General features: G+C 38.2%; 1 protein-coding gene across 1 annotated transcript in view; it reads right to left on the bottom strand.

The window, feature by feature from the left end:
* LOC128664315 (uncharacterized) overlaps positions 1–10873 on the bottom strand; it is an 88441-nt gene extending 77568 nt beyond the window's left edge. Inside the window, exons 1-2 of the mRNA XM_053719155.1 lie at positions 10009–10873; positions 9428–9720 (exon numbers count right to left, since the gene is read on the bottom strand). Of these exons, the coding sequence (XP_053575130.1) occupies positions 9428–9720; positions 10009–10873 (1158 nt within the window). The remainder of the gene's footprint in view (positions 1–9427; positions 9721–10008) is intronic.
* Between the last annotated feature and the right edge of the window lie 14126 nt (positions 10874–24999).

The following is a 24999-nucleotide window of genomic DNA, read 5'->3' as shown; positions in this document are numbered from 1 at the left end:
ACAATTCTACTGTATTATAATAATAATATAATAATTTGCGATTTATATAGCGCTTTTCTCCCTGTGATACTCAAAGCACTTTACAAATATACTGTACCAACATAAGACATAAAAGTTAGGAGTTTCTGAAGGTCAGCTAAGCGGACTGAATGACTGATGGAAGAGGTGGGTCTTTAGCTTTTTTTTTTAAAAGTCTGTAAGGACGGTGCCTCTCTGATTGCGCATGGTAAAGAGTTCCAGAAAGTAGGGGCAGCATGGCAGAGTTTGTCCTTATTCTTGGCACTGAGAGGAGGGATTTGTTGGCTGACCTAAGTGAACGGGATGGGATGTAGGGTGTCAAGAGCTCTTTCAGGTACTGTGGGCCTTGGTTGTTTAAGGCTTTGAAGGTCAGCAGGCCAATTTTAAAATATGTTCGCCATTTAATTGGAAGCCAATGCAGGGAGTGAAGAACAGGTTTTATGTGGCAGGGGCGATTTTGATTGGTCAATAGTCTTGCTGCTGCATTTTGTACAGTCTGAAGGCGATGGAGTTCTTTTTTTGGGAGGCCCAAGTAAAGTGCATTGCAGTAATCTAGCCTAGAGGATACAAATGCATGGATTAATGTTGGCATATCATCCGGTGGAATTAAGTGTTGTATCCTGGCTATGTTTTTCAGATGAAAGTAGGCAGATTTTATTACGGAGGAAATCTGCTGTTTAAAAGATAATCCAGCGTCAATCAGCACTCCGAGGTTTTGTACCTTTGCTGAACTAACGAGTTCAGAGCCTCCAAGCTCCAGGCCAGTTGGGTGATCGTGGGATATTTTTGATGCCCAGGGTCCCCTCACCAAGAGTAACTCTGTTTTGTCCGGGTTCACTTTGAGACAGCTAGCATTCATCCATTCTATGAGATCTGTTAAGCAACTGTTTATGCGGAATGCTGGGTTTGTAGTATCTGGAGCAAAGGAGAAGTAGAGTTGTGTGTCATCAGCGTAACAATGATACCTTAGGCCATGTCGGTTAATGATGTCCCTCAGTGGTAGTAAGTAAACTGCGAATAGCATGGGAGACAGGATAGATCCTTGTGGAACTCCGCAGGCCAGTTCTGTTGGTGCTGATGAGCTTGATCCTGATATTACTCTCTGTGATCTACCAGCGAGGAAGGATTTAAACCAGTTAAGGACTGTGCCTTTTAGACCACAGATGTACTGCAAGCGCTCTATTAGAATCCTATGGTCAATGGTGTCAAATGCAGCTGAGAGATCCAGGAAGATTAGAATGGAGTAATCACCTTTGTCTCTTGCCATGAGGAGATCATTTAGCACTCGGACTAGCGCTGTTTCAGTGCTGTGGCGGCATCTGAAGCCTGACTGGAAAGGATCAAATATGTTTAGGCGTGATAGATGGGCTTCCAGTTGAGTTGCCACTACTTTTTCAATTATTTTCCCCAGAAATGGGAAGTTGGATACTGGTATGTAATTAGTCATGCAGTCTGGGTCTAATAAAGGTTTCTTTAGGAGTGGTTTTACCACATCTTCTTTTAAAGGATCTGGAAAGTCTCCTGTTTTTAGTGAACACTGCACTATTTTTGTGAGGACTGGGGCGAGTGTTTCAATGCATCCAGATATGAGCTGAGTTGGAGCAGGGTCTAAGTCACACGTAGTAGGGTGCAACTTTTGTATGGTGTTTTTAACTTCTTTTATATCCACATTTGTAAAAGTGGACCATAAACTGGAGCAGTCTGGCATTCCATTGTAGTGGTTCTGGTGTGTAACTGTTTGGCCTGCTGTGATAGCGGTTCGGATTGAGGAAATCTTGTCTCTGAAGAAGTTCGCAAATGCTTCACATTTATCCTGAGAAAAGTTGGTGGGGCTAAGCATGCATGCTGGTTTGCAGAGCCTTTCTACTGTGCGAAACAGTTGCCTGGGTCTATTGTGTGAGAGTGCAATTTCGCGTGATAAAAATGAAGATTTTTTCTGAGTTATCTTGGATTGATATTTATTTAGATGTTTGGTAAGAGCGGCTTTATCCTCTGGATCATGTGTTCTGCGCCACTTTCTCTCGAGCTTACGTCCTGTTCTTTTCATTTCTCTGATGGAGCTATCAAACCACGGTGCATTGTTGTGGGTTTGGACAGTGCGTATGCGAGATGGTGCAATGCTTTCTAGGGTGTCTCTCATGGTTTTGTTGTAGAGTCGGACTAAGGAGCTGGGGTCTTCGCAGGTGCCCATTAGTTCACTTAGATCCATATGTGATGCTACATCCAGTGGTGTAACCCCTTTTAATGAGCGGTGTTTGACCAGGTTCTGAGGCTGGTGTCTGGTTGATTGTGATACAATGGAGAAGTGAATGGAGTGGTGGTCTGACCAGGTAACTGGGTTTACAGTTACTGGTGACACTTCTAGTCCAGACTGAAACACTAGATCAAGTGTATGACCTTTTCTGTGGGTGGGAGTGGTGATGATTTGTGTAAAGCCGAGTGTACTCATCAAGCTGAGGAGATCCTGCCCAAGCAGGGATAGGGTGTTGTCAATCCAAGTGTTGAAGTCTCCTAATATAAGCCATCTGGGGTGTTCAAGGATTAAGCCAGCCAAAAGGTCTGGGAGTTCCTGAAGAAATCTCTTCCCATCTCCTGGGGGTCTGTATATGAGCAGTATTCGGAATCCTCTCTCTATTGAGAGGCTGGCAGCTACACATTCAAAAGATTGGGTTTTGTGGACTGATATTGGTCTGGGATTTAAGGATGATTTTGCACAGATCATAAATCCACCTCCCTTGCGATCTTGTCTCGGGCGGTGGAACACTGTATAATTGTCTGGAATAGCTGCCTCTAGAATAGGCCCTGCATTTTCATCTAACCATGATTCTGTGATGCATGCTAATTCGCATGTTTCAATAAGGTCGGAAATAATAGCTGTTTTGTTCTTTATTGATCTGGCATTGCATAGGATTGATCTGATAGGACAGTCTTGGGATTCTGAGTTTTTGCTCTGTACTTTGGAGACAATGTGTCTTCTAATAGGGATCACACAAAGAGATTTTCTTGATTTGATAGTGCGGTTTTTGTGGCTTTTAGGTTGGATCACTTCAATTGGGCTTGCGGGTGGACAGGGTGGTGTATGACCTTTTCTGTGGGTGGGAGTGGTGATGATTTGTGTAATGCCGAGTATACTCATCAAGCTGAGGAGATCCTGCCCAAGCAGGGATAGGGTGTTGTCAATCCAAGTGTTGAAGTCTCCTAATATAAGCCACCTGGGGTGTTCAAGGATTAAGCCAGCCAAAAGGTCTGGGAGTTCCTGAAGAAATCTCTTCCCATCTCCTGGGGGTCTGTATATGAGCAGTATTCGGAATCCTCTCTCTATTTAGAGGCTGGCAGCTACACATTCAAAAGATTGGGTTTTGTGGACTGATATTGGTCTGGGATTTAAGGATGATTTTGCACAGATCATAACTCCACCTCCCTTGCGATCTTGTCTCGGGCGGTGGAACACTGTATAATTGTCTTGAATAGCTGCCTCTAGAATAGGCCCTGCATTTTCATCTAACCATGATTCTGTGATGCATGCTAATTCGCATGTTTCAATAAGGTCGGAAATAATAGCTGTTTTGTTCTTTATTGAGCTGGCATTGCATAGGATTGATCTGATAGGACAGTCTTGGGATTCTGAGTTTTTGCTCTGTACTTTGGAGACAATGTGTCTTCTAATAGGGATCACACAAAGAGATTTTCTTGATTTGATAGTGCGGTTTTTGTGGCTTTTAGGTTGGATCACTTCAATTGGGCTTGCGGGTGGACAGGGTGGTGGGGCAGCTGTGATAGTGTCAGGATATAGAACTTTAAATTTTGATTTTCCTCCACGACAGCCCCTGTCGGTCCCTTTGAAAATGCTGAGTGATTTTAGGGTAGCCACTAGTGAGGGACTGAGTGCTGCAACCACTTTTTGGGGTCTTAAGGAGTGCAGATGTGAGGGCGTATGGGTAGTCATTCCCTCTGCAGTGAAGGGGTTAAAATAGCTTCTAGTATTTGTAGGAATGTTAGCAGTGGGGGCTGGTTACATTGCCCTGCTCTATAGGATTCAGGCCAGAGTGAGGTGTGAGATTTTGAACTTCAGGCTGCATTGTAGATAATAGATAAGAAAGCATGCAGGGGTTTTAAAACCAATATATTTTAGTAAAATAGACTTAATCAATTAGTTTTTCTTGTGTTTAGAAATAAAATCTGAGCATTGCTAAATGGATGATGAAATCCAAAACCCAATTTGTGCATGGGTTGAGTCTTTTTTTTTTTTTTTTTTTTTTTTTTTTTTTTTGTTTAAGTGTACCTTGTTTGTGGTGTTCAGCTGAAGGTATCTCTTTCTGGTAATAAGATGGTCCGGTGGGAGTATATTTCCATCTGTTGAGTATCTCACTTTAGTAATGTCATCCGTTCAATTTTTATGAGTCTATTTGTGCGTTATGTGGAGTCGGTATTGGTCCTTGAAATAATTATGATGAATTTTGAATGTAAGAAGGTTAAAATTAAGATAAATCCAGAAGAGGTCAGGAGCCTGAGGAAAGTGTGGCAGCCAGCAGCGGCGCCTCCCCCCTTGAGTGGTGTTTTAAATTTGTGGCTGTGGGAATGTAGATTAAATATCGTGGAAGTTATCAACCTTAACTGTGATTATTTTAGTTAAAAAAAAAAATATATATATATGAATGAACTTTTTGTTTCTTTCTAAATTGAGCGAGATTTTCAGAAAGTTTGGAATTGACCCCAATACGTCCATCACCTCTTATGAAAGACATTTTGATTTTAATTCTTTGGCTACACATAAACCAACATATATAGTTGTTAGATGCAGTAAGGGCCAGATTACAAGTGGAGCGCTATTTAATGCTCCTGCTCGAGCGTTAACTGCGCTAAAAGTAAGCTTTTTGGGTCTATTTACCAAGCAGCGGATGCTGCAATCTACCCCCCGTAGTTTCCGGCTCCCCGGAAACTTAAGTTAAGAAGCACCAGACGTAAGACCACTGCTCCTTAACTTGTCCGCCACCTCTTAGGTGGCTGACTGCAATCATTCTGATTGTATCTGTGCGCGATAACCTTTTCCTCCACAAAAGTCAATGAAGCTAGAAAGGTGGAAAAACTCCCTACTCATACGCAAACTTGTGTGCTAACCCAACATGAAAATATGAAAATGTCACATTCCAATGTTCTTCACATGCAAGACTATGTTCTATTTATTCATAAATACATATTTCTACATATATCTAATGGTTTTTGGTACAATGCATATCTATACCTATATATAAGTGATAATATATATAGGTATAGATATATACAGATATATATATATATACTGTATAGGAATATCTATTTATAAATACATAAGTGCAGAACATTGGAATGTGAAATATTTACAGCAAATACACACTATAACAGTTAAATAAATATGAATATTGAATAAATATGATTTTACATGTTTTCATTTACTTAACTCCAAAGGGCTCCAATGCATTTAAATATTATATATATATATATATATATATATATATATATATATATATATGTGTGTGTGTGTGTGTGTGTGTATATGTATATGTATATATATATATATATATATATATATGTGTGTGTGTGTGTGTGTGTATATATATATATATATATATGTGTGTGTGTGTGTATATATATATATATGTGTGTGTGTGTGTATATATATATATATATATATATATATATGTGTGTGTGTATATATATATATATATATATATATATATATATATGTGTGTGTGTGTGTGTATATATATATATATATGTATGTGTGTGTGTATATATATATATATATATATATATATATATGTATGTGTGTGTGTGTGTGTGTATATATATATATATATATATATATGTGTGTGTGTGTATATATATATATATATATATATATATATATATATATGTGTGTGTGTGTATTATTATTATTATTATTATTATCGGTTATTTGTAGAGCGCCAACAGATTCCGCAGCGCTATAAACAAAGGGGGAGTACAACAAAACAATTATAGGGTAGAGGGCCCTGCCAAGAGTTGCACTGTTGTAGTCAGCTCTTAAGAAGGTGATCTACAAACAGCTGGACTTTTAGGCTTACATGCTAAGAGGGTTCAGGGGATTGCATTGGAGGAGAGGAACTGGTATTAGGAAAGGTTAGCGTAGGTTGTATGCGTCCCTGAACAGTAGAGTCTTTAAGGAGCACTTGAAGCTTTTAAAACTAGAAGAGAGTCTTGTGGAGCGAGGCAGAGAGTTCCACAAGATGGGAGCCAGTCTGGAGAAGTCCTGTAAACGGGAGTGTGATGAGGTGACAAGAGAGGAGGAGAGTAGGAGGTCATGAGCAGAGCGAAGGGGACGGGAGGGAGAGTATCTGGAGACAAGGTCTGAGATGTAGGGGGGAGCAGTGCAGTTGAGGGCTTTGTATGTAAGAGTGAGAGTTTTGTGTTTGATCCTAGAGGCAAGAGGAAGCCAGTGAAGGGAATGGCAGAGAGGCGCAGCAGATGAAGAGCGACGTGTAAGGAAGATGAGTCTGGCAGAGGCATTCATTATGGATTGTAAAGGAGCTAGGCGGCAGGTGGGGAGACCAGAGAGGACAGAGTTGCAGTAATCAAGGCGGGAAAGAATGAGAGAGTGGATTAAAATCTTAGTTGTGTCTTGTGTAAGGAAGTGTCTAATTTTAGAGATGTTTTTAAGGTGGAAGCGGCAGGCTGTAGCCAAGGACTGAATGTGAGGAGTGAAGGAAAGATCTGAGTCAAATGTGACCCCGAGACATCGGGCATGCGGGGTAGGTTGAATGATGGAGTTGTCGACAGTTATAGAGATATTGGGGGTGGAGATTTTGGAAGAAGGGGGGAAAATGAGGAGTTCAGTTTTGGAGAGATTTAGCTTGAGGTAGTGAGAGGACATCCAGGAAGAGATGTGAGAAAGACAGTTAGTGATACGGGTTAGCAAGGAAGGAGATAGTTCTGGTGCAGAGAAGTAGATTTGGGTGTCATCGGCATACAAATGATATTGGAAACCGTGGGACTTAATAAGGGAACCTAGTGATGACGTATAGATTGAGAAGAGAAGGGGGCCGAGGACAGAGCCTTGCGGTACTCCGACAGAAAGTGATGACGGGGCAGAGGAGGCCCCAGAGAAGGCTACACTGAAGGTACGGTTTGACAGGTAGGAGGAGAGCCACGAAAGGGCTGTGTCACAGATACCGAAGGATTGGAGGGTTTGGAGCAAAAGAGGGTGGTCGACAGTGTCAAAGGCTGCGGACAGATCAAGGAGGATAAGCAGAGAGAAGTGGCCTTTTGATTTAGCTGTAAGTAGGTCATTGGTGACTTTAACAATAGCTGTCTCTGTGGAGTGATAGGGACGAAATCCAGATTGCAGCGGGTCAAGAAGGGAGTTTAACGTAAGGAAATGGGATAGGCGTGCATATACTAGCTTTTCGAGAAGCTTTGAAGCAAGAGGGAGGAGGGAAATTGGGCGGTAGTTGGATGGGGAGGTAGGATCAAGGAAAGGTTTTTTGAGGTTAGGTGTGACCAGTGCATGTTTCATTGATGAGGGAAATGTACCAGTGCTGAGGGAGAGGTTGAAAATGTGTGTTAGTATAGGGGTAAGGGTAGCAGAGAGAGAGGGGAGCAGCTGTGAGGGGATAGGGTCAAGGGGACAGGTAGTGAGGTGAGAGCGCAGTATAAGTGCTGAAACTTCGTCCTCAGTAACAGGGGAGAATGAACTAATTTTCAGGTTATGAGGGTTGTGGTTGAGTGAGAGTATTTGAGGGGGGGAGAGAATGGAATTGTGTTGAGAGCTGATTTCATGTCTGATGGAATCAGTTTTGTTAATGAAGTGACGCCCAATCTGTAAGACACTGGTGTGTATATATATATATAATATATGTGTGTGTGTGTGTGTGTGTATATATATATATATATATATATATATATATATATATATAGATACAAAGTTTCAAAGAAAGCGCCACTGATCCTCTCTCACCTTGTTCCGCGGCGTCTATGCGTACTTCCGCTCCAGATTCTGACCTCAGTAGGTACGGCACAATGGAGTGTGAGTATATCCGGTCAGTGTAGATGCTGCATTCTCAGGTATTTGCTGGATACCATAATAGTGAATACAAAAGTAGAGTAAAGAATGCGCAAAATACCTCTTCAGACCGGTGTAGAGTAAAATCCAAATTTTTATTGATTCATGTTAAAAGAATTGACAAACCGTAGCACGGAGTGTAGGTAAATAAAATCACATCAGTGTAGACAGGAACGTAGCATACATGTTTCGTGCCTGCGCACTTGATCACTGCATAGGTAATTACCTGTGCACACCTCCTTTTTAAAGGGACAAACTCCCTTAATGTCTTAAAGAGACAGTACCTGCATATATATTGGTGTAATATATTATCTATCAGTAAACTAATGGCCTAAATATTAATGAATAAATTTAGTCTACTTATTTAATTTTGTTTAATTTAATTTTATTTCTTATATGTATCTCCACTGAATTTATTAATTTAGATCAATAGGGAAAAAAATAAAAAAAATAATGATTATTAGATTTTAAGGAAAAAACAGAACAGAAATATATACCTCAAAAAGCTGCTATGTGTCATGGAACATTAATATAGGAGTAAACAGAAAAACTATTTATTCAGATAATATTAGGAGAAAAAAAAAATATGTTGATTCATGTAAATGTGTCTAAATCTCTCCTAATGTTGAGGCCATATGGGACGGTAGTTTTAAGAACAAACATCCAATATATTTCTCTCTTGTTTAGTTTGTTATCTCTACTCCCCCCTCTTTTCCAAACAGGAACGTGATCTATTCCCTGAATGGTAAGTTTTAACTTATCTGAATTATGACATTCCCTACAGTGTCTCGCTACTGGGGTATCAGAATCCGTTTCTTCCAGTGATCTAAGGTGTTGTAAAAATCTATCCTTCCAGGAGCGTTTCGTTTTCCCAGTGTATTGTTTCCCACATTGTTGGCAAGTTAATAAATATACAACGTGTGTACTAGAGCAATTTATAGAATATTTGATATTATGTTCTTGATCTGTGGAATGGGATTTAAATTTAGGTCCCTCTACGACATGACTACATGTCTTACAGATTGGGCGTCTACATTTATAAAAACCTGTCTTTTTAGGTAACCATGTTTGTTTGGATTTTTGTGGGAGATCAGAAGGAGACAAAGTATTCCCCAAAGTTTTACCTCGTCTAGTGACATATTCACACCCTTGATGTAGTATTTGTTTTATTATTGGATCTGTATCCAATATATGTAAAGAATCTTTAATAATCCTACATATTTTGTGATAGTCATTACTGTATGTTGTTATGAATTTCGGTTTATTCATTAGTTTGGTCTTTCTGTTTTGATGTTTATATTTAAGAAGATTATCTCTTGGTGTTAAATCTACCTCATGTTTTATTTTCTTCAAAAGATCTGCCTTATAACCTCGTTCAATTAATCGTGTAGTAATGATTTGTGCCTGTTCTTGATACAATTCCTCAGTAGAACAGTTCCTTTTGGCTCTAATGTATTCCCCTTTTGGGATTCCTTTGATTACATGTCTAGGGTGACATGAGTTGTACTCTAATGTCGTGTTTCCTGATGTCGCTTTCCTATATAGTGTGGTATTTATCTCTCCAGTGACATTGTCACCTGTAATTTCTAAATCCAGAAATTTAATACTCATTGAATTTACTTCTCCTGTGAATGAAATACCACATTCATTGTGATTTAGGAATTTTAGAAACTGTTCTGCCTCTTCATCAGTGCCATCAAAAATAAAAAACAGATCGTCTATGTAACGATAATACTGAATGATCTTATCCTTGAAGGGATTACCATCCGCAAAGACGTGGGACAGCTCCCACCATGCCATAAAAAGATTGGCATAGGAAGGGGCAAATTTTGCCCCCATAGCCGTCCCACGTCTTTGCAGATAGAAATCCCTCCCGAACATAAAAAAATTATGTGTCAAAAGGTATTCAATACCCATAAGAAGAAAGTGTTTCACTATGGGCTCAAATTTCCCAAAAAGGTCAAACATGTTATCCATAGCCATCATACCCTTTATATGTGAAATAGAAGTGTACAAAGAGGACACATCCACTGCACAAAATTTATAAGTTGCTTTCCATTTTGTTTGTTTTAATTTGTTTAATAAAGCAGTAGTGTCTTGGATGTAGCTGGGTAACTGTTTGACCAAAGGCTGCAAAAATGTGTCAATTAGTTTTGACAGAGGTTCGTTAAGGGAATCTATTCCCGCAATAATGGGACGCCCAGGGGGACTGTCCATGCTTTTATGTATTTTTGGGAACATATGAAATATTGGTGTGACAGGATGTTGTGGAATTAAGTTTTCACTTATTTCTATGTCTACAATATTGTTGTGCTTTAACACTTGTATGATTTTAAATAATTCCTTCCTATAGGATGAAGTAGGATTTTCTTTTAGTTTAATATATACTTCATTGTCAGATAGTTGTCTTATTGCCTCTGTTACATAATCATCGGTGTTAAGCACAACAACATTGCCCCCCTTATCAGATGGCCTTATTGTGATATTGGCATTATTCTCCAATTTCTGTAATGCTAATCTTTCTTTATGCGTTAAATTAAATGAGATATAATGTCGTTTTTTGGTGACTTTTTCATGTAATGTCCTCAACTTATCTTCAACAGTTTTTTGAAATACCTCTATCGCTTTTGTTCTAGTGTGTACCGGGTAAAAATAATTTCTCTTTTTATATTTTGAAAAACTAGGTTTACTTAAACCCTGACTGATAGAGGAATCTATACTGTTATCACATGACATTTGCTGTAGATCCACAACAGTACACCAATCCTGAAAGGACATATTATTAGTAACAGTATCATCAGGGTTATCATGTGCATTAGTGTCTGAGTCTTGTGCCGTCAAGTCTCTGGTATCAAAGAAATGCTTACGCAATGTGATCTTGCGAACAAATTGATTAACATCAATTATGGTTTCAAATAAATTAAATTGACTTGTCGGCACAAAGCTAAGACCTTTAGACAGTAATCTAAGCTCAGATTCATTAAGAGAGTATTTTGACAAATTGATGACACTATTGTTATGATTCATGCATATTTCTGATCTTTCTGTCCTTGTGATCTTGTTAAGTATGTTGTCTGTGCCTTTTGCTTCTTCTTGGTGCGAGCCTGGTACTGTTTGTGACCTCCTGCTTTTATAGCCTCTGCCCCTTGTCCCTCTGTGGGTTTTTTTCTTGCTGGTTTTCTTGGGGGCACTTCGTTTTTTGACTGTGTAATTATGGCCTCTCTTGTTTCCTCTGGTTCTAGGTCTTGTAGAACTGCTGGAATATCTGGTTCATTGTCTGATGAATCTACTTCGTATTCTGTGTCAGAGAAAGTTACTGTTTTGCCCAATTTTGGATAAGATCTATGTTTCTTTATCCTATTGTAACTCCCAATTTTTTGAGTAGAATTGTCATGTGTCCATTTGTATACCTGATTGGCCTCATAATCTCTCCTGTCTCGCACCATTTTGCGAGACTTGAATAGCCATAATTCTTTCTTAAATTCGTACATATTCGTTTTAAACTGTATATCATAGCTGTTGAATTTTTCATCCCCTTGAACTGCTTTTAGTTTACCTTGTATATCCTTCATTTCTTTGATTAGATCAGTTCTTTGTCTTTCCTTATATTCTATAAGCAAGTTCATGAGTGCAAATGAACACATATCCAATATTCTATTCCATTTATTAATGAAATCCATATCATTGACATTAAAGGAAGGAAATTTCTTAATACGTAATCCCCTAGGGATACGCTTGTCTTTTAGATACATAGAGAATTATTTAATGTCCAACTCTAATTTAATATCCCTTTTTCTGAGGGCATCGATTTCAAAAAATAGGTTGTCAATAGTTAAAATCAAATCATCTAAAGTATCATTTTCTCCCTCCTTAAAAGTCACTTAACACATAAGAGTTTTCTTCTGTTTCTTCCATATTGTACACCAATAAGTATGCAACAGTGGATTACAAATATAAGGTTCACTCATACAAGCTGTTAACTGAAAAATAGTTACACCACGAGAGAAATATATATAGCTGTCCCAACTGAAAATAATAGCGCTCATACGGATATCGAACTAAACGGCTGAAGAGGAGGTGAGTATTACTTTATATTGCATTCGACATAACCGTAGCACAGTACTTTCTGCATACTTATTGGTGTACAATATGGAAGAAACAGAAGAAAACTCTTATGTGTTAAGTGACTTTAAGGAGGGAGAAAATGATACTTTAGATGATTTGATTTTAACTATTGACAACCTATTTTTTGAAATCGATGCCCTCAGAAAAAGGGATATTAAATTAGAGTTGGACATTAAATCATTCTCTATGTATCTAAAAGACAAACGTATCCCTAGGGGATTACGTATTAAGAAATTTCCTTCCTTTAATGTCAATGATATGGATTTCATTAATAAATGGAATAGAATATTGGATATGTGTTCATTTGCACTCATGAACTTGCTTATAGAATATAAGGAAAGACAAAGAACAGATCTAATCAAAGAAATGAAGGATATACAAGGTAAACTAAAAGCAGTTCAAGGGGATGAAAAATTCAACAGCTATGATATACAGTTTAAAACGAATATGTACGAATTTAAGAAAGAATTATGGCTATTCAAGTCTCGCAAAATGGTGCGAGACAGGAGAGATTATGAGGCCAATCAGGTATACAAATGGACACATGACAATTCTACTCAAAAAATTGGGAGTTACAATAGGATAAAGAAACATAGATCTTATCCAAAATTGGGCAAAACAGTAACTTTCTCTGACACAGAATACGAAGTAGATTCATCAGACAATGAACCAGATATTCCAGCAGTTCTACAAGACCTAGAACCAGAGGAAACAAGAGAGGCCATAATTACACAGTCAAAAAACGAAGTGCCCCCAAGAAAACCAGCAAGAAAAAAACCCACAGAGGGACAAGGGGCAGAGGCTATAAAAGCAGGAGGTCACAAACAGTACCAGGCTCGCACCAAGAAGAAGCAAAAGGCACAGACAACATACTTAACAAGATCACAAGGACAGAAAGATCAGAAATATGCATGAATCATAACAATAGTGTCATCAATTTGTCAAAATACTCTCTTAATGAATCTGAGCTTAGATTACTGTCTAAAGGTCTTAGCTTTGTGCCGACAAGTCAATTTAATTTATTTGAAACCATAATTGATGTTAATCAATTTGTTCGCAAGATCACATTGCGTAAGCATTTCTTTGATACCAGAGACTTGACGGCACAAGACTCAGACACTAATACACATGATAACCCTGATGATACTGTTACTAATACTATGTCCTTTCAGGATTGGTGTACTGTTGTGGATCTACAGCAAATGTCATGTGATAACAGTATAGATTCCTCTATCAGTCAGAGTTTAAGTAAACCTAGTTTTTCAAAATATAAAAAGAGAAATTATTTTTACCCGGTACACACTAGAACAAAAGCGATAGAGGTATTTCAAAAAACTGTTGAAGATAAGTTGAGGACATTACATGAAAAAGTCACCAAAAAACGACATTATATCTCATTTAATTTAACGCATAAAGAAAGATTAGCATTACAGCAATTGGAGAATAATGCCAATATCACAATAAGGCCATCTGATAAGGGGGGCAATGTTGTTGTGCTTAACACCGATGATTATGTAACAGAGGCAATAAGACAACTATCTGACAATGAAGTATATATTAAACTAAAAGAAAATCCTACTTCATCCTATAGGAAGGAATTATTTAAAATCATACAAGTGTTAAAGCACAACAATATTGTAGACATAGAAATAAGTGAAAACTTAATTCCACAACATCCTGTCACACCAATATTTCATATGTTCCCAAAAATACATAAAAGCATGGACAGTCCCCCTGGGCGTCCCATTATTGCGGGAATAGATTCCCTTAACGAACCTCTGTCAGAACTAATTGACACATTTTTGCAGCCTTTGGTCAAACAGTTACCCAGCTACATCCAAGACACTACTGCTTTATTAAACAAATTAAAACAAACAAAATGGAAAGCAACTTATAAATTTTGTGCAGTGGATGTGTCCTCTTTGTACACTTCTATTTCACATATAAAGGGTATGATGGCTATGGATAACATGTTTGACCTTTTTGGGAAATTTGAGCCCATAGTGAAACACTTTCTTCTTATGGGTATTGAATACCTTTTGACACATAATTTTTTTATCTTCGGGAGGGATTTCTATCTGCAAAGACGTGGGACGGCCATGGGGGCAAAATTTGCCCCTTCCTATGCCAATCTTTTTATGGCATGGTGGGAGCTGTCCCACGTCTTTGCGGATGGTAATCCCTTCAAGGATAAGATCATTCAGTATTATCGTTACATAGACGATCTGTTTTTTATTTTTGATGGCACTGATGAAGAGGCAGAACAGTTTCTAAAATTCCTAAATCACAATGAATGTGGTATTTCATTCACAGGAGAAGTAAATTCAATGAGTATTACATTTCTGGATTTAGAAATTACAGGTGACAATGTCACTGGAGAGATAAATACCACACTATATAGGAAAGCGACATCAGGAAACACGACATTAGAGTACAACTCATGTCACCCTAGACATGTAATCAAAGGAATCCCAAAAGGGGAATACATTAGAGCCAAAAGGAACTGTTCTACTGAGGAATTGTATCAAGAACAGGCACAAATCATTACTACACGATTAATTGAACGAGGTTATAAGGCAGATCTTTTGAAGAAAATAAAACATGAGGTAGATTTAACACCAAGAGATAATCTTCTTAAATATAAACATCAAAACAGAAAGACCAAACTAATGAATAAACCGAAATTCATAACAACATACAGTAATGACTATCACAAAATATGTAGGATTATTAAAGATTCTTTACATATATTGGATACAGATCCAATAATAAAACAAATACTACATCAAGGGTGTGAATATGTCACTAGACGAGGTAAAACTTTGGGGAATACTTTGTCTCCTTCTGATCTCCCACAAAAATCCAAACAAACATGGTTACCTAAAAAGACAGGTTTTTATAAATGTAGACGCCCAATCTGTAAGACATGTAGTCATGTCGTAGAGGGACCTAAATTTAAATCCCATTCCACAGATCAAGAACATAATATCAAATATTCTATAAATTGCTCTAGTACACACGTTGTATATTTATTAACTTGCCAACAATGTGGGAAACAATACACTGGGAAAACGAAACGCTCCTTGAAGGATAGATTTTTACAACACCTTAGATCACTGGAAGAAACGGATTCTGATACCCCAGTAGCGAGACACTGTAGGGAATGTCATAATTCAGATAAGTTAAAACTTACCATTCAGGGAATAGATCACGTTCCTGTTTGGAAAAGAGGGGGGAGTAGAGAGAACAAACTAAACAAGAGAGAAATATATTGGATGTTTGTTCTTAAAACTAGCGTCCCATATGGCCTCAACATTAGGAGAGATTTAGACACATTTACATGAATCAACATATTTTTTTTTTCTCCTAATATTATCTGAATAAATAGTTTTTCTGTTTACTCCTATATTAATGTTCCATGACACATAGCAGCTTTTTGAGGTATATATTTCTGTTCTGTTTTTTCCTTAAAATCTAATAATCATTATTTTTTATTTTTTTTTTCCCTATTGATCTAAATTAATAAATTCAGTGGAGATACATATAAGAAATAAAATTAAATTAAACAAAATTAAATAAGTAGACTAAATGTATTCATTAATATTTAGGCCATTAGTTTACTGATAGATAATATATTACACCGATATATATGCAGGTACTGTCTCTTTAAGACATTAAGGGAGTTTGTCCCTTTAAAAAGGAGGTGTGCACAGGTAATTACCTATGCAGTGATCAAGTGCGCAGGCACGAAACATGTATGCTACGTTCCTGTCTACACTGATGTGATTTTATTTACCTACACTCCATGCTACGGTTTGTCAATTCTTTTAACATGAATCAATAAAAATTTGGATTTTACTCTACACCGGTCTGAAGAGGTATTTTGCGCATTCTTTACTCTACTTATATATATATATATATATATATATATATATGTGTGTGTATGCGTGTGTGTGTGTGTATATATATATATATATATATATATATATATATGTGTGTGTGTGTGTGTGTGTGTGTATATATATATATATATATATATGTGTGTGTGTATGCGTGTGTGTGTGTATATATATATATATGTGTGTGTGTGTGTGTGTGTATGCGTGTGTGTGTGTATATATATATATATATATATATATATATGTGTGTGTGTGTACATATGTATGTATGTGTTTTTATGTGTGTATATGTCTGTAAAGAAGAGAGAGTTACAGGAATAGAAATAATAAGAATAAAGTGAATACATCTAAGAACGACACTTTCTCGGGTAGTGACACAGATTGCTCTAGTGATGAGAAATGCACTGATAATGCACAATACAGAGCAGTCATACAACCCTCCACAGGAGATAATACTACAGGTCCCCAGGCTCCCCAGATCGGAACACTGAATATAGTACCCCAATATAACGCTAGTATAGGAGCACAAGTAGTGAGACCTAAATATACCCCCAATACTGAGTCTACATCACAGGCTTTTTCCAGTTCTAATGATTACATAACTGATCTTACTGCCCTTAATCAGGTTTTTCCACAGGACCGGCATACAACAAGGGGGCGGGGGGTCCAGAACTAGGAGGAACCAGCCACACCACTATATACCCCAGTCAGGAGAGGTACCAATTGAGGGAGCCGAGACCTCAAACAAAATACAAATAAATACTTTTGACAATGTAATCAATCATTCATCACATAGTCTTAGTAATGAGCAATACAAAGTTTTAAGTCTTGGCTTGAGTTTTTCTCCCTCCAATGATTTTAGCGTCTTTCAGGCTCTTGTAGACATTAATAAATTGGTACATTACTCTCAAAAATTATTTTCTGACACCTCTGTTATTTATGTCACTTCTCATACTTCTGATAATCTTTTGGACCCTGCTTGCCCAACTGACAACCAGCTTTGAATACAATTGTGATATTATCACATTACAGCAGATTCAATTAGAAGCTTTAAATGAGTTTAGTGAGAAAAGCAGAGGCCCAAGTTTAAAGAAGAAATCAAAATTTTACCCTATTCAGACTAAATATAATTGAAACTTTTTACAACAGAATTGAGAAAGATCTAGTTGCTTTTAAAGAAAGTAAACCTAAGACCAAACAAAACCTTACAGTTTTAGAGAAGAAAGCTCTTTTAGATCTCAACGATAACACAGATGTGGTTGTCAGAAAAGCGGACAATGGGGGCATGGTTGTTGTAATGGACCGTGCCCAATATGTTGCTGAGAGTTTGAGACAGCTCCAGAAACCAGAGGACTATATGATCCTAAAGGAAGATTCAAACCCTCTATTTCAGGCAGAACTTAAACACATTTTGGATGATGGTTTGGAACAGGGGAGTTTAGACTTGGCAACAGCTGAGTTTCTGTTTGTGGAACATCCCAAGACTAATCTGTTCCAACATTTCCCAAAGACTCATAAGTCTTTGGAAAATGTACAAGGACGCCCTACTGCTAGTGGGGTGGATTCACTGTTAGACAATTTGTCAGAATGGATGGACCTAGTTCTTCAGCCCATGGTCATGTCTCTCCCCTCGTACCTTAGGGGTACAAAACATGTCCTTAATGTGGTAAATTAGTTAAGGTGGACAACTAATGCAAAATGGCTCACAGTTGACGCTGTGTCTTTATATTCCAGCATCCCTCATGATAAAGGGATGGAAGCCATTTGTTTTTTCCTTGACCACTTTACTGTATATTCAGACAATTTCGAAATGTATGTCATCAGGATAGTTGGTTTCCTATTAACCCACAATTTGTTTGAGGGGGTTTACTATCTCCAGAGATGTGGTACTGCCAAAGGCGCTAAGTTTGCTCCCTTAATTGCCAACTTGCTCCTTTGGTGGGAGTTTTACCACATCTTTGGAGATAGTAATCCCTATAGACAGTACATTTCTTTGTATAAGAGGTACATCAATGATTTGCTGTTTATTTGGACAGGCGATGATGATAGTGTTCTATCCTTCATTGAGTATCTCAATACAAACAGTATTGGTCTTAGATTTACTTTTGAGTGGAATCCGAAATATATATATCGAGTCCACAGTCTATAGAAAACCCATCTCAGGAAATTCCCTTATGTTTGGCAATAGCTATCACCCGAAGCATGTCCCTTTTGCTATTGCCAAAGCGGAATATACAAGACTGAAGAGAAATTGTTCGGATCCCTCAGACTTTCACACACAGTCCAGAGACCTGGAAAAAACGCCTCAGGGCTAGAAAATATTGCATATAAGCTATTAAGAAAGCTAAAGGTGCAGTTAGTATGAAATCTAGGGAGAGCCTTTTAGAAACCAGGACATCAGATAGGAATCCTTTTGATGGTGTCACTTTTGTTATGGCGCATAGTGCACAGTATCCTTTCATTTGCCAAATTGTACGCAAGCACTTTTCTATACTGTCCATCAATGACAATATTGAATCAATGAACTACTAGAAAAAAAAGGTTTGAGATGCTCATACAGAGTCCGACTCTTGGTTCTTTTTTGGCCCCTACTCTATTGAAACCTGAACAGAATCCCAGTGGTTCATGGCTGAAACATGCTGGTATGTACAAATGCGGGCACCACAAATGTAAACCATGTGAGTACGTGACGGTTGCTAAAAACTTTCTAAGTACAGTGACCAACAAAAGGTATAACATTGGTGCCTGCATTAATTGTACATCTAACTATCACCCAGATTACGAGTTTTGCGTTATGAGGGATGCGTTGCTTACTTGCACATTATTCTCACCGCTCACTTACCTACAGCGCTGGTATTACAGGTTTTCATAAACCCGGCGTTATTAGGGCAAGAGTGAGTGTAGAGCAAAATTGTGCTCCATACCGACTCCAATACCAACGCTGCTTAAGTCAGTGGTGAGCTGTTTCTACGTGCTCGTGCACGATTTCAACATATAATTTAATGGGGAGAGACGGCTAAAAAAAAGCCTAACACCTGCAAAAACGGAGCGTAAAGCTCCGTAACGCAGCACCATTAAAGTCTATGGGGAAACATGAATCTACATTTACACCTAACACCCTAACATAAACCCCGAGTCTAAACACCCCTAATCTGTTGCCCCTAACATCGCCGCCACCTACATCACAGTTATTAACCCCTAATCTGCCACCCCCAACATCGCCGCCACTCACCTATTATTATTAACCCCTAATCTGCTGTCGCTAACATAGTCGCCACTTACCTATAATTATTAACCCCTAATCTGCTTCCCCTAATATCATCACCACCTACATTACACTTATTAACCCCTAATCTGCCATCACTAACATCGTCGCTACCTAGATTACTGTTATTAACCCCTAATCTGCCGTCCCTAACATCGTCGCTACTTTACTAAAGTTATTAACCCCTAAACCTAACCCTAAGTCTAACCCTAACCCTAACGTAACCCTAACCCTAACACCCAATAACTTTAAAATTATTATAATAACTACAATTAAATATTATTATTACTAGATACATTATTCCTATTTTAAATCTAAATACTTACCTGTAAAGTAAAATATAAGATAGCTACAATATAAATATTCGTTATATTGTAGTTATCTTATGTTTTATATTTATTTTACTGGTAAGTTTGTATTTATTTTAACTAGGTAGATTATTTTATTAAATAGTTTTTCACTATTTATTAACTACCTAGTTAAAGAGCTGCTGGTGCAATGCTGAATGCAGAGATCTTATTGCTCTCCCCATTCAGCGAGGTCTGTCGGATCTGATCCGCACTGTCGGATCATGTCCAACAGACCTTTAATAAATAGGCCCCAATATGTTATGAACCACTGGGAGTAATGCTTTGGTACAGCATGAAATATAGAGTTCATTTTCAGTGGTTATATTGTTCCCATGTTGTTTTAACACTAGGGTCTCTTTAATGCTTTTACATTTTCTCATGGGCATTTATTGTACTTTTGTCATTATTTTTATACCATAAGGATTTAGCATCAAACTAAGCTGGGTACTGCGGAGGGTAACAATTTCCATTTTATTGTATTGAATTAGTTTATATTCATTTATTCACCTTGTTATGATTTACTGAGCTTTGCATCATCCAGTATTGAAATATCATCAGATTAAGGTTAACTTTCCCGGAGTTCTGTACCTCTATTATCAGCAAATTACCTTTATTAGCATTTTATCTAAGATATGGGTTTGTATCCTTTTGCGCAAATAGGATGATAATGTGCAACACAGTTGTTTTATAATTGTGTTGGGCTTCAGTATATCTGTGCTCCAGATATGGACTTGGATAGTATAGTTTTACTATTAGCTTTTTGACCGCTGTATATTCATGTGTAACGCTCTGGATTTTGTCTCTGTTTCTATAACATCCCTTACTTTGTCCTTCCATTGTTGAATTGTGTAATTTCGCAACTGTATTAGATATTAGTAATTTAGTTGCTTTTGTACCTTACAAAGTTATTACGTTACACTACTCTGTATTGTCATGGATATTTTGGAGCTTACTGTTGGTTCCAGTCATGAGGGCGGGTTTCAGTTTTAACCTATCATGTTCTTAGATAAGGTTTTTAAACAAGTGTGGGGTTTAGCATTGCAGACTGTGACTATGGATTTGTATTCAAAATGCGTAAGCCCATCAGTGCTACGCCTGTGCATGTGTGGTACCAGGTTTGCTGTATCCTATCATTGCTCTCTTTTTTATCTACGTGGAAGAAATAAAGAACTACTTTTATTTATTCATTTTTTAAATGGATTGCCTTTTTCTCCTAAGCTTAAATACATATGTACACATTTATAGTCATATATCTTTACATACATATACATCTTTAGACAAGTATATGTATGTATCTATGTTAAAGCCTTTTGCCTGCTTTTGTTATCTAACACCTGAGACCTCATATCTTTGAGCCCTTGTAACTTTATTGTGCAATATTTTTTTTAAATAATTTTTATTAGATGGTGTTATTATGAGTGTAACTGTACTTTGTAACATATTCTTGATGTGTTCTGTGGCACTTTTATTTTGTGAAATTGTTAACCAGTGCTCTGAGGACACGCTAACCCAAAGCATGTTAACTTCAATTGTGCTCAAGTGATCGCATTTACTTTCAACTTGTAATACCAGCAAAATAACACAACATGGCAAACACAGGTAATAAACCCCTTATAGCTTGCGAGTAAGAGCTGAACATCAACCTTGTGTATAGGTTCAAAAGGATGAACCTGCATAGCTCTCAGAACCAAATTGAGATTCCATGGAGGAAATACTGCTGGAATTAATGGTCAAATTCTAACTACAACTTGAAAAAACGTCTGAATATCTGGAATCCATGACAGCCTTTTTGATACAGAATGGAAAGAGCAGAAATTTAACCCTTCAAGGAGGTAACCCATAACCCCTTATACTGCAAACATTGACAAATTGATGTTCCATCCATGACTCCTCAAGAGTTGAATTACTGACTGTATGTTTATGAGCTAAAGAGTCAGAATGAGCTTGGATTAGAATATCCAGAAACGGGGCAACTGAGATCCCTTTGGCTCTTAAGGTTGATAACAGAGCTCCTAGAACCTTGGTAAAGATCATTGGAGTCGTTACCACAAATAGAAGAGCCGCAAACTGATAATGTTTGTCCCAAAAGTCAAAGCTGAGGAATTTTAAGTGATCTGTGAATGGGGATGTGTAGATACGCATCCTACAGATCTATGGTGGAACAATGCAAATTGTCTCAATTTTTAAGGAAGAGACTCATAAAATATTGTCAGAGATTTTAAATCCAGAATCAGGTGCAGAACTAGCATTGGTGCAACAGGTGCAGTCAGCCAGTCTATAAAAAGGTGTGTGCAGAATGTGTACAATCCTAATGCAGGGGAACATTTTATTAGTTCAGGTTCCAGGTCCTTCTATCTATCTTCATTATACAGTGTAGCATGCATATTATTGCTATTACTTAGAACTGAGTTACCCCAGATGGGCCCAAATGATGATTGCAACAGGATCCTATGTTGAGAAAGTTCAGAATGGGTCTGAAAATAACCTTTCTTTTGTGGCACAATAAAAAGGTTTGAATAGTAACCCAGACCTTATTCCTTTTTTGGGACTGGCATAATCACCCCCATGTGCTTCAGATATTGGACACATTGAAGAAAAACTTTTGCTTTTACAGGGTTTTTGGAAACATGAAACAAAAGGAACATTTTTTTCTTGAATTTTAGAGAAGGAACACAAGGGATCCCTGGTTTATCCCATTCCTTAGATACAGTCTAAGGGGCCCATTTATCAAGCTCCGTATGGAGCTTGAAGGCCCCTGTTTCTGGCGAGCCTTCAGACTCGCCAGAAACACAAGTTATGGAGCAGCGGTCTAAAGACCACTGCTCCATAACCTGTCTGCCTGCTCTGAGGAGGCGGATAGACATCGCCGTAAATCAACTCGATCGAATACAATTGGGTTGATTGACACCCCCCTGCTAGTGGCCGATTGGCCGTGAATCTGCAGGGGGCGGCGTTGCACCAGCAGTTCACAAGAGCTGCTGGTGCAATGCTGAATGCGGCGAGCGTATTGCTCTCCGCATTCAGTGAGGTCTGTCAGACATGATCCACAATGTCGGATCAGGTCTGACAGGCCTTTCATAAATAGGCCCTAAGAGAGAGAGAGAGAGAGAGAGAGACTCATGAACTTGGAAAACCTCAGTGGCTTCATAACGGTTTTAAATAAAATATCCAGTTGTTTCTCTGAAGTAGTTTCAGATGCTGGAGATTCTTTTACACCTAAGTTTACCAGAATCTCACGCACACAAAGTTAGTAAATTCTCCAGTTTAAATAGGATAGGAAAAGATTGAAATTCCTGTTCAGAATTTGAATACTGTTCGTCTAATAATTCACCTTCAGAACAAGAATCTGAGTCTACTGACTCAGACTTCTTAGGCAACTGTAAAACCCTATTTTTCTTAGAAGGGCCATCCACCTCATCAGAAAACAAATTATGTAAGAATTTACCTGATAAATTCATTTCTTTCATATTGACAAGAGTCCATGAGCTAGTGACGTATGGGATATACAATCCTACCAGGAGGGGCAAAGTTTCCCAAACCTCAAAATGCCTATAAATAAACCCCTCACCACACCCACAATTCAGTTTAATAAATAGCCAAGAAGTGGGGTGATAAAGAAAGGAGTAAAAAGCATCAACAAAGGAATTTGGAAATAATTGTGCTTTATAGAAAAAAAATCATAACCACCATAAAAATGGGTGGGCCTCGGGGTGGCGGAGTCAGCAGCCCAACATGGCAGACGTGTTGGAGTGAGCTCCGTATAGTACAAAGCAGCAAACAGCTTTAAAAGGGGACTTATGCTCACAAATTCTACATTATTGTCGAGGGGAAAACCTTTACAATGCCTCCAGTATCAGAACCTGTTAGAGGACCGAGAGCAGAGCCGTTATACAGCACGGAGCTAAGATCGACAAACCAGGCCATGAAATAATTTTTTAAACCAATTCAGGCCATGCTGTCACTACATGCAGACACCCAAGATGAGGGTTCACTCTTTATGTACTACAAACAGTCGCAATCAATTTGTCGCACACCTATAGAACACAACTGCAATCCACTCTCAGTAATTTTATATGGGGTGGCAGGAAACCCAGAGTAGCGAAAAGAACCCTCTACCGCCCAAAACATTGTGGCGGGCTGGGTGTTCCGTGTATAGAGAGATATTATCAAGCAAGTACATTACAGCACATTTTGGACTGGCACGTAGGGCACCATGACAAAGCGTGGCTATCTCTAGATACACATCTACTTAAGACTCCTCGAAATGGCCTCCTGTGCTGGCTGCCGATATCTTATAGACCAGAATTAGCAAAGTCCTCGCCCTTATATAGACACATTTTTCACACGTGGGACAATATTTGTCCCCGATATTTCAGAACACAGAACTGTTAGGGAGCATACATGCCTTGTCTGGGAACTCCCGACTTACTGACTTGGGACTATCCTCTCCAGTATGCGAGTTTCTGAAGTTAGGAGCCCCAAAGCCCGCTAGGGAACTATCAAATATACTAAACGGTACCTTCACACACTGACTCAAATACTCTCAATTGCGACACCTTGTAGCTACTTCCCCACACAAACAATCTCTTCTACGCCCCCTCACCCACTTTGAATCTTTATGTAGGCATGGGAATGCTCTAAAGGGAACGCTAGCAATTTCCAAGAGAATAATAGACAACTGCCTGTATACACAATTACCCAAGTCTACCCAGAACTGGGCTAGAGAACTTGCTTTAGATATTCCTTTAGAGAACGGGGACCGATTATATCTTCGCACTCACAAATCATCTACATCAACCCAAATTCTAGAGATGAACTATAAAATTATATCTAGATGGTACCTCACACCTGCCAGATTGAAGTGCATCTTTCCGGAATCTTCCCCCATGTGCTGGAGGGGCTGCGGTGCTGTAGGCGATATGACGCATATTTGGTGGTCTTGCCCCAAATTACAGCCCTTTTGGACTACCTTACAGCAAATACTTTCCCCCCTATTTGGCACATCATTCCAACTCACCCCTTTGATAGTACTATTTAATGATGCACCTAAACATACTTGTAAACTAAGAACACATCTTCTTCAGATTTCGCTACTGGCTAGAAATTGGAAAACCAATATAACTCCTACAGTTGACTCTTGGAGGGCTTGTACACAGAAGCTTATACAATTAGAAGAGTATTATTATTTAAAAAATAATAGACTTAATTATTATCAAGATGTTAAATTCTACTGGGAAACAATAAATCCACTCAGACAGTAGCATT

The sequence above is a fragment of the Bombina bombina genome, chromosome 6, assembly GCF_027579735.1.
Source record: "Bombina bombina isolate aBomBom1 chromosome 6, aBomBom1.pri, whole genome shotgun sequence".
Taxonomy (NCBI): Eukaryota; Metazoa; Chordata; class Amphibia; order Anura; family Bombinatoridae; genus Bombina; species Bombina bombina.
Note: the sequence above shows the minus strand (reverse complement) of the source record. Positions and strands in the feature narration are given on the sequence as shown.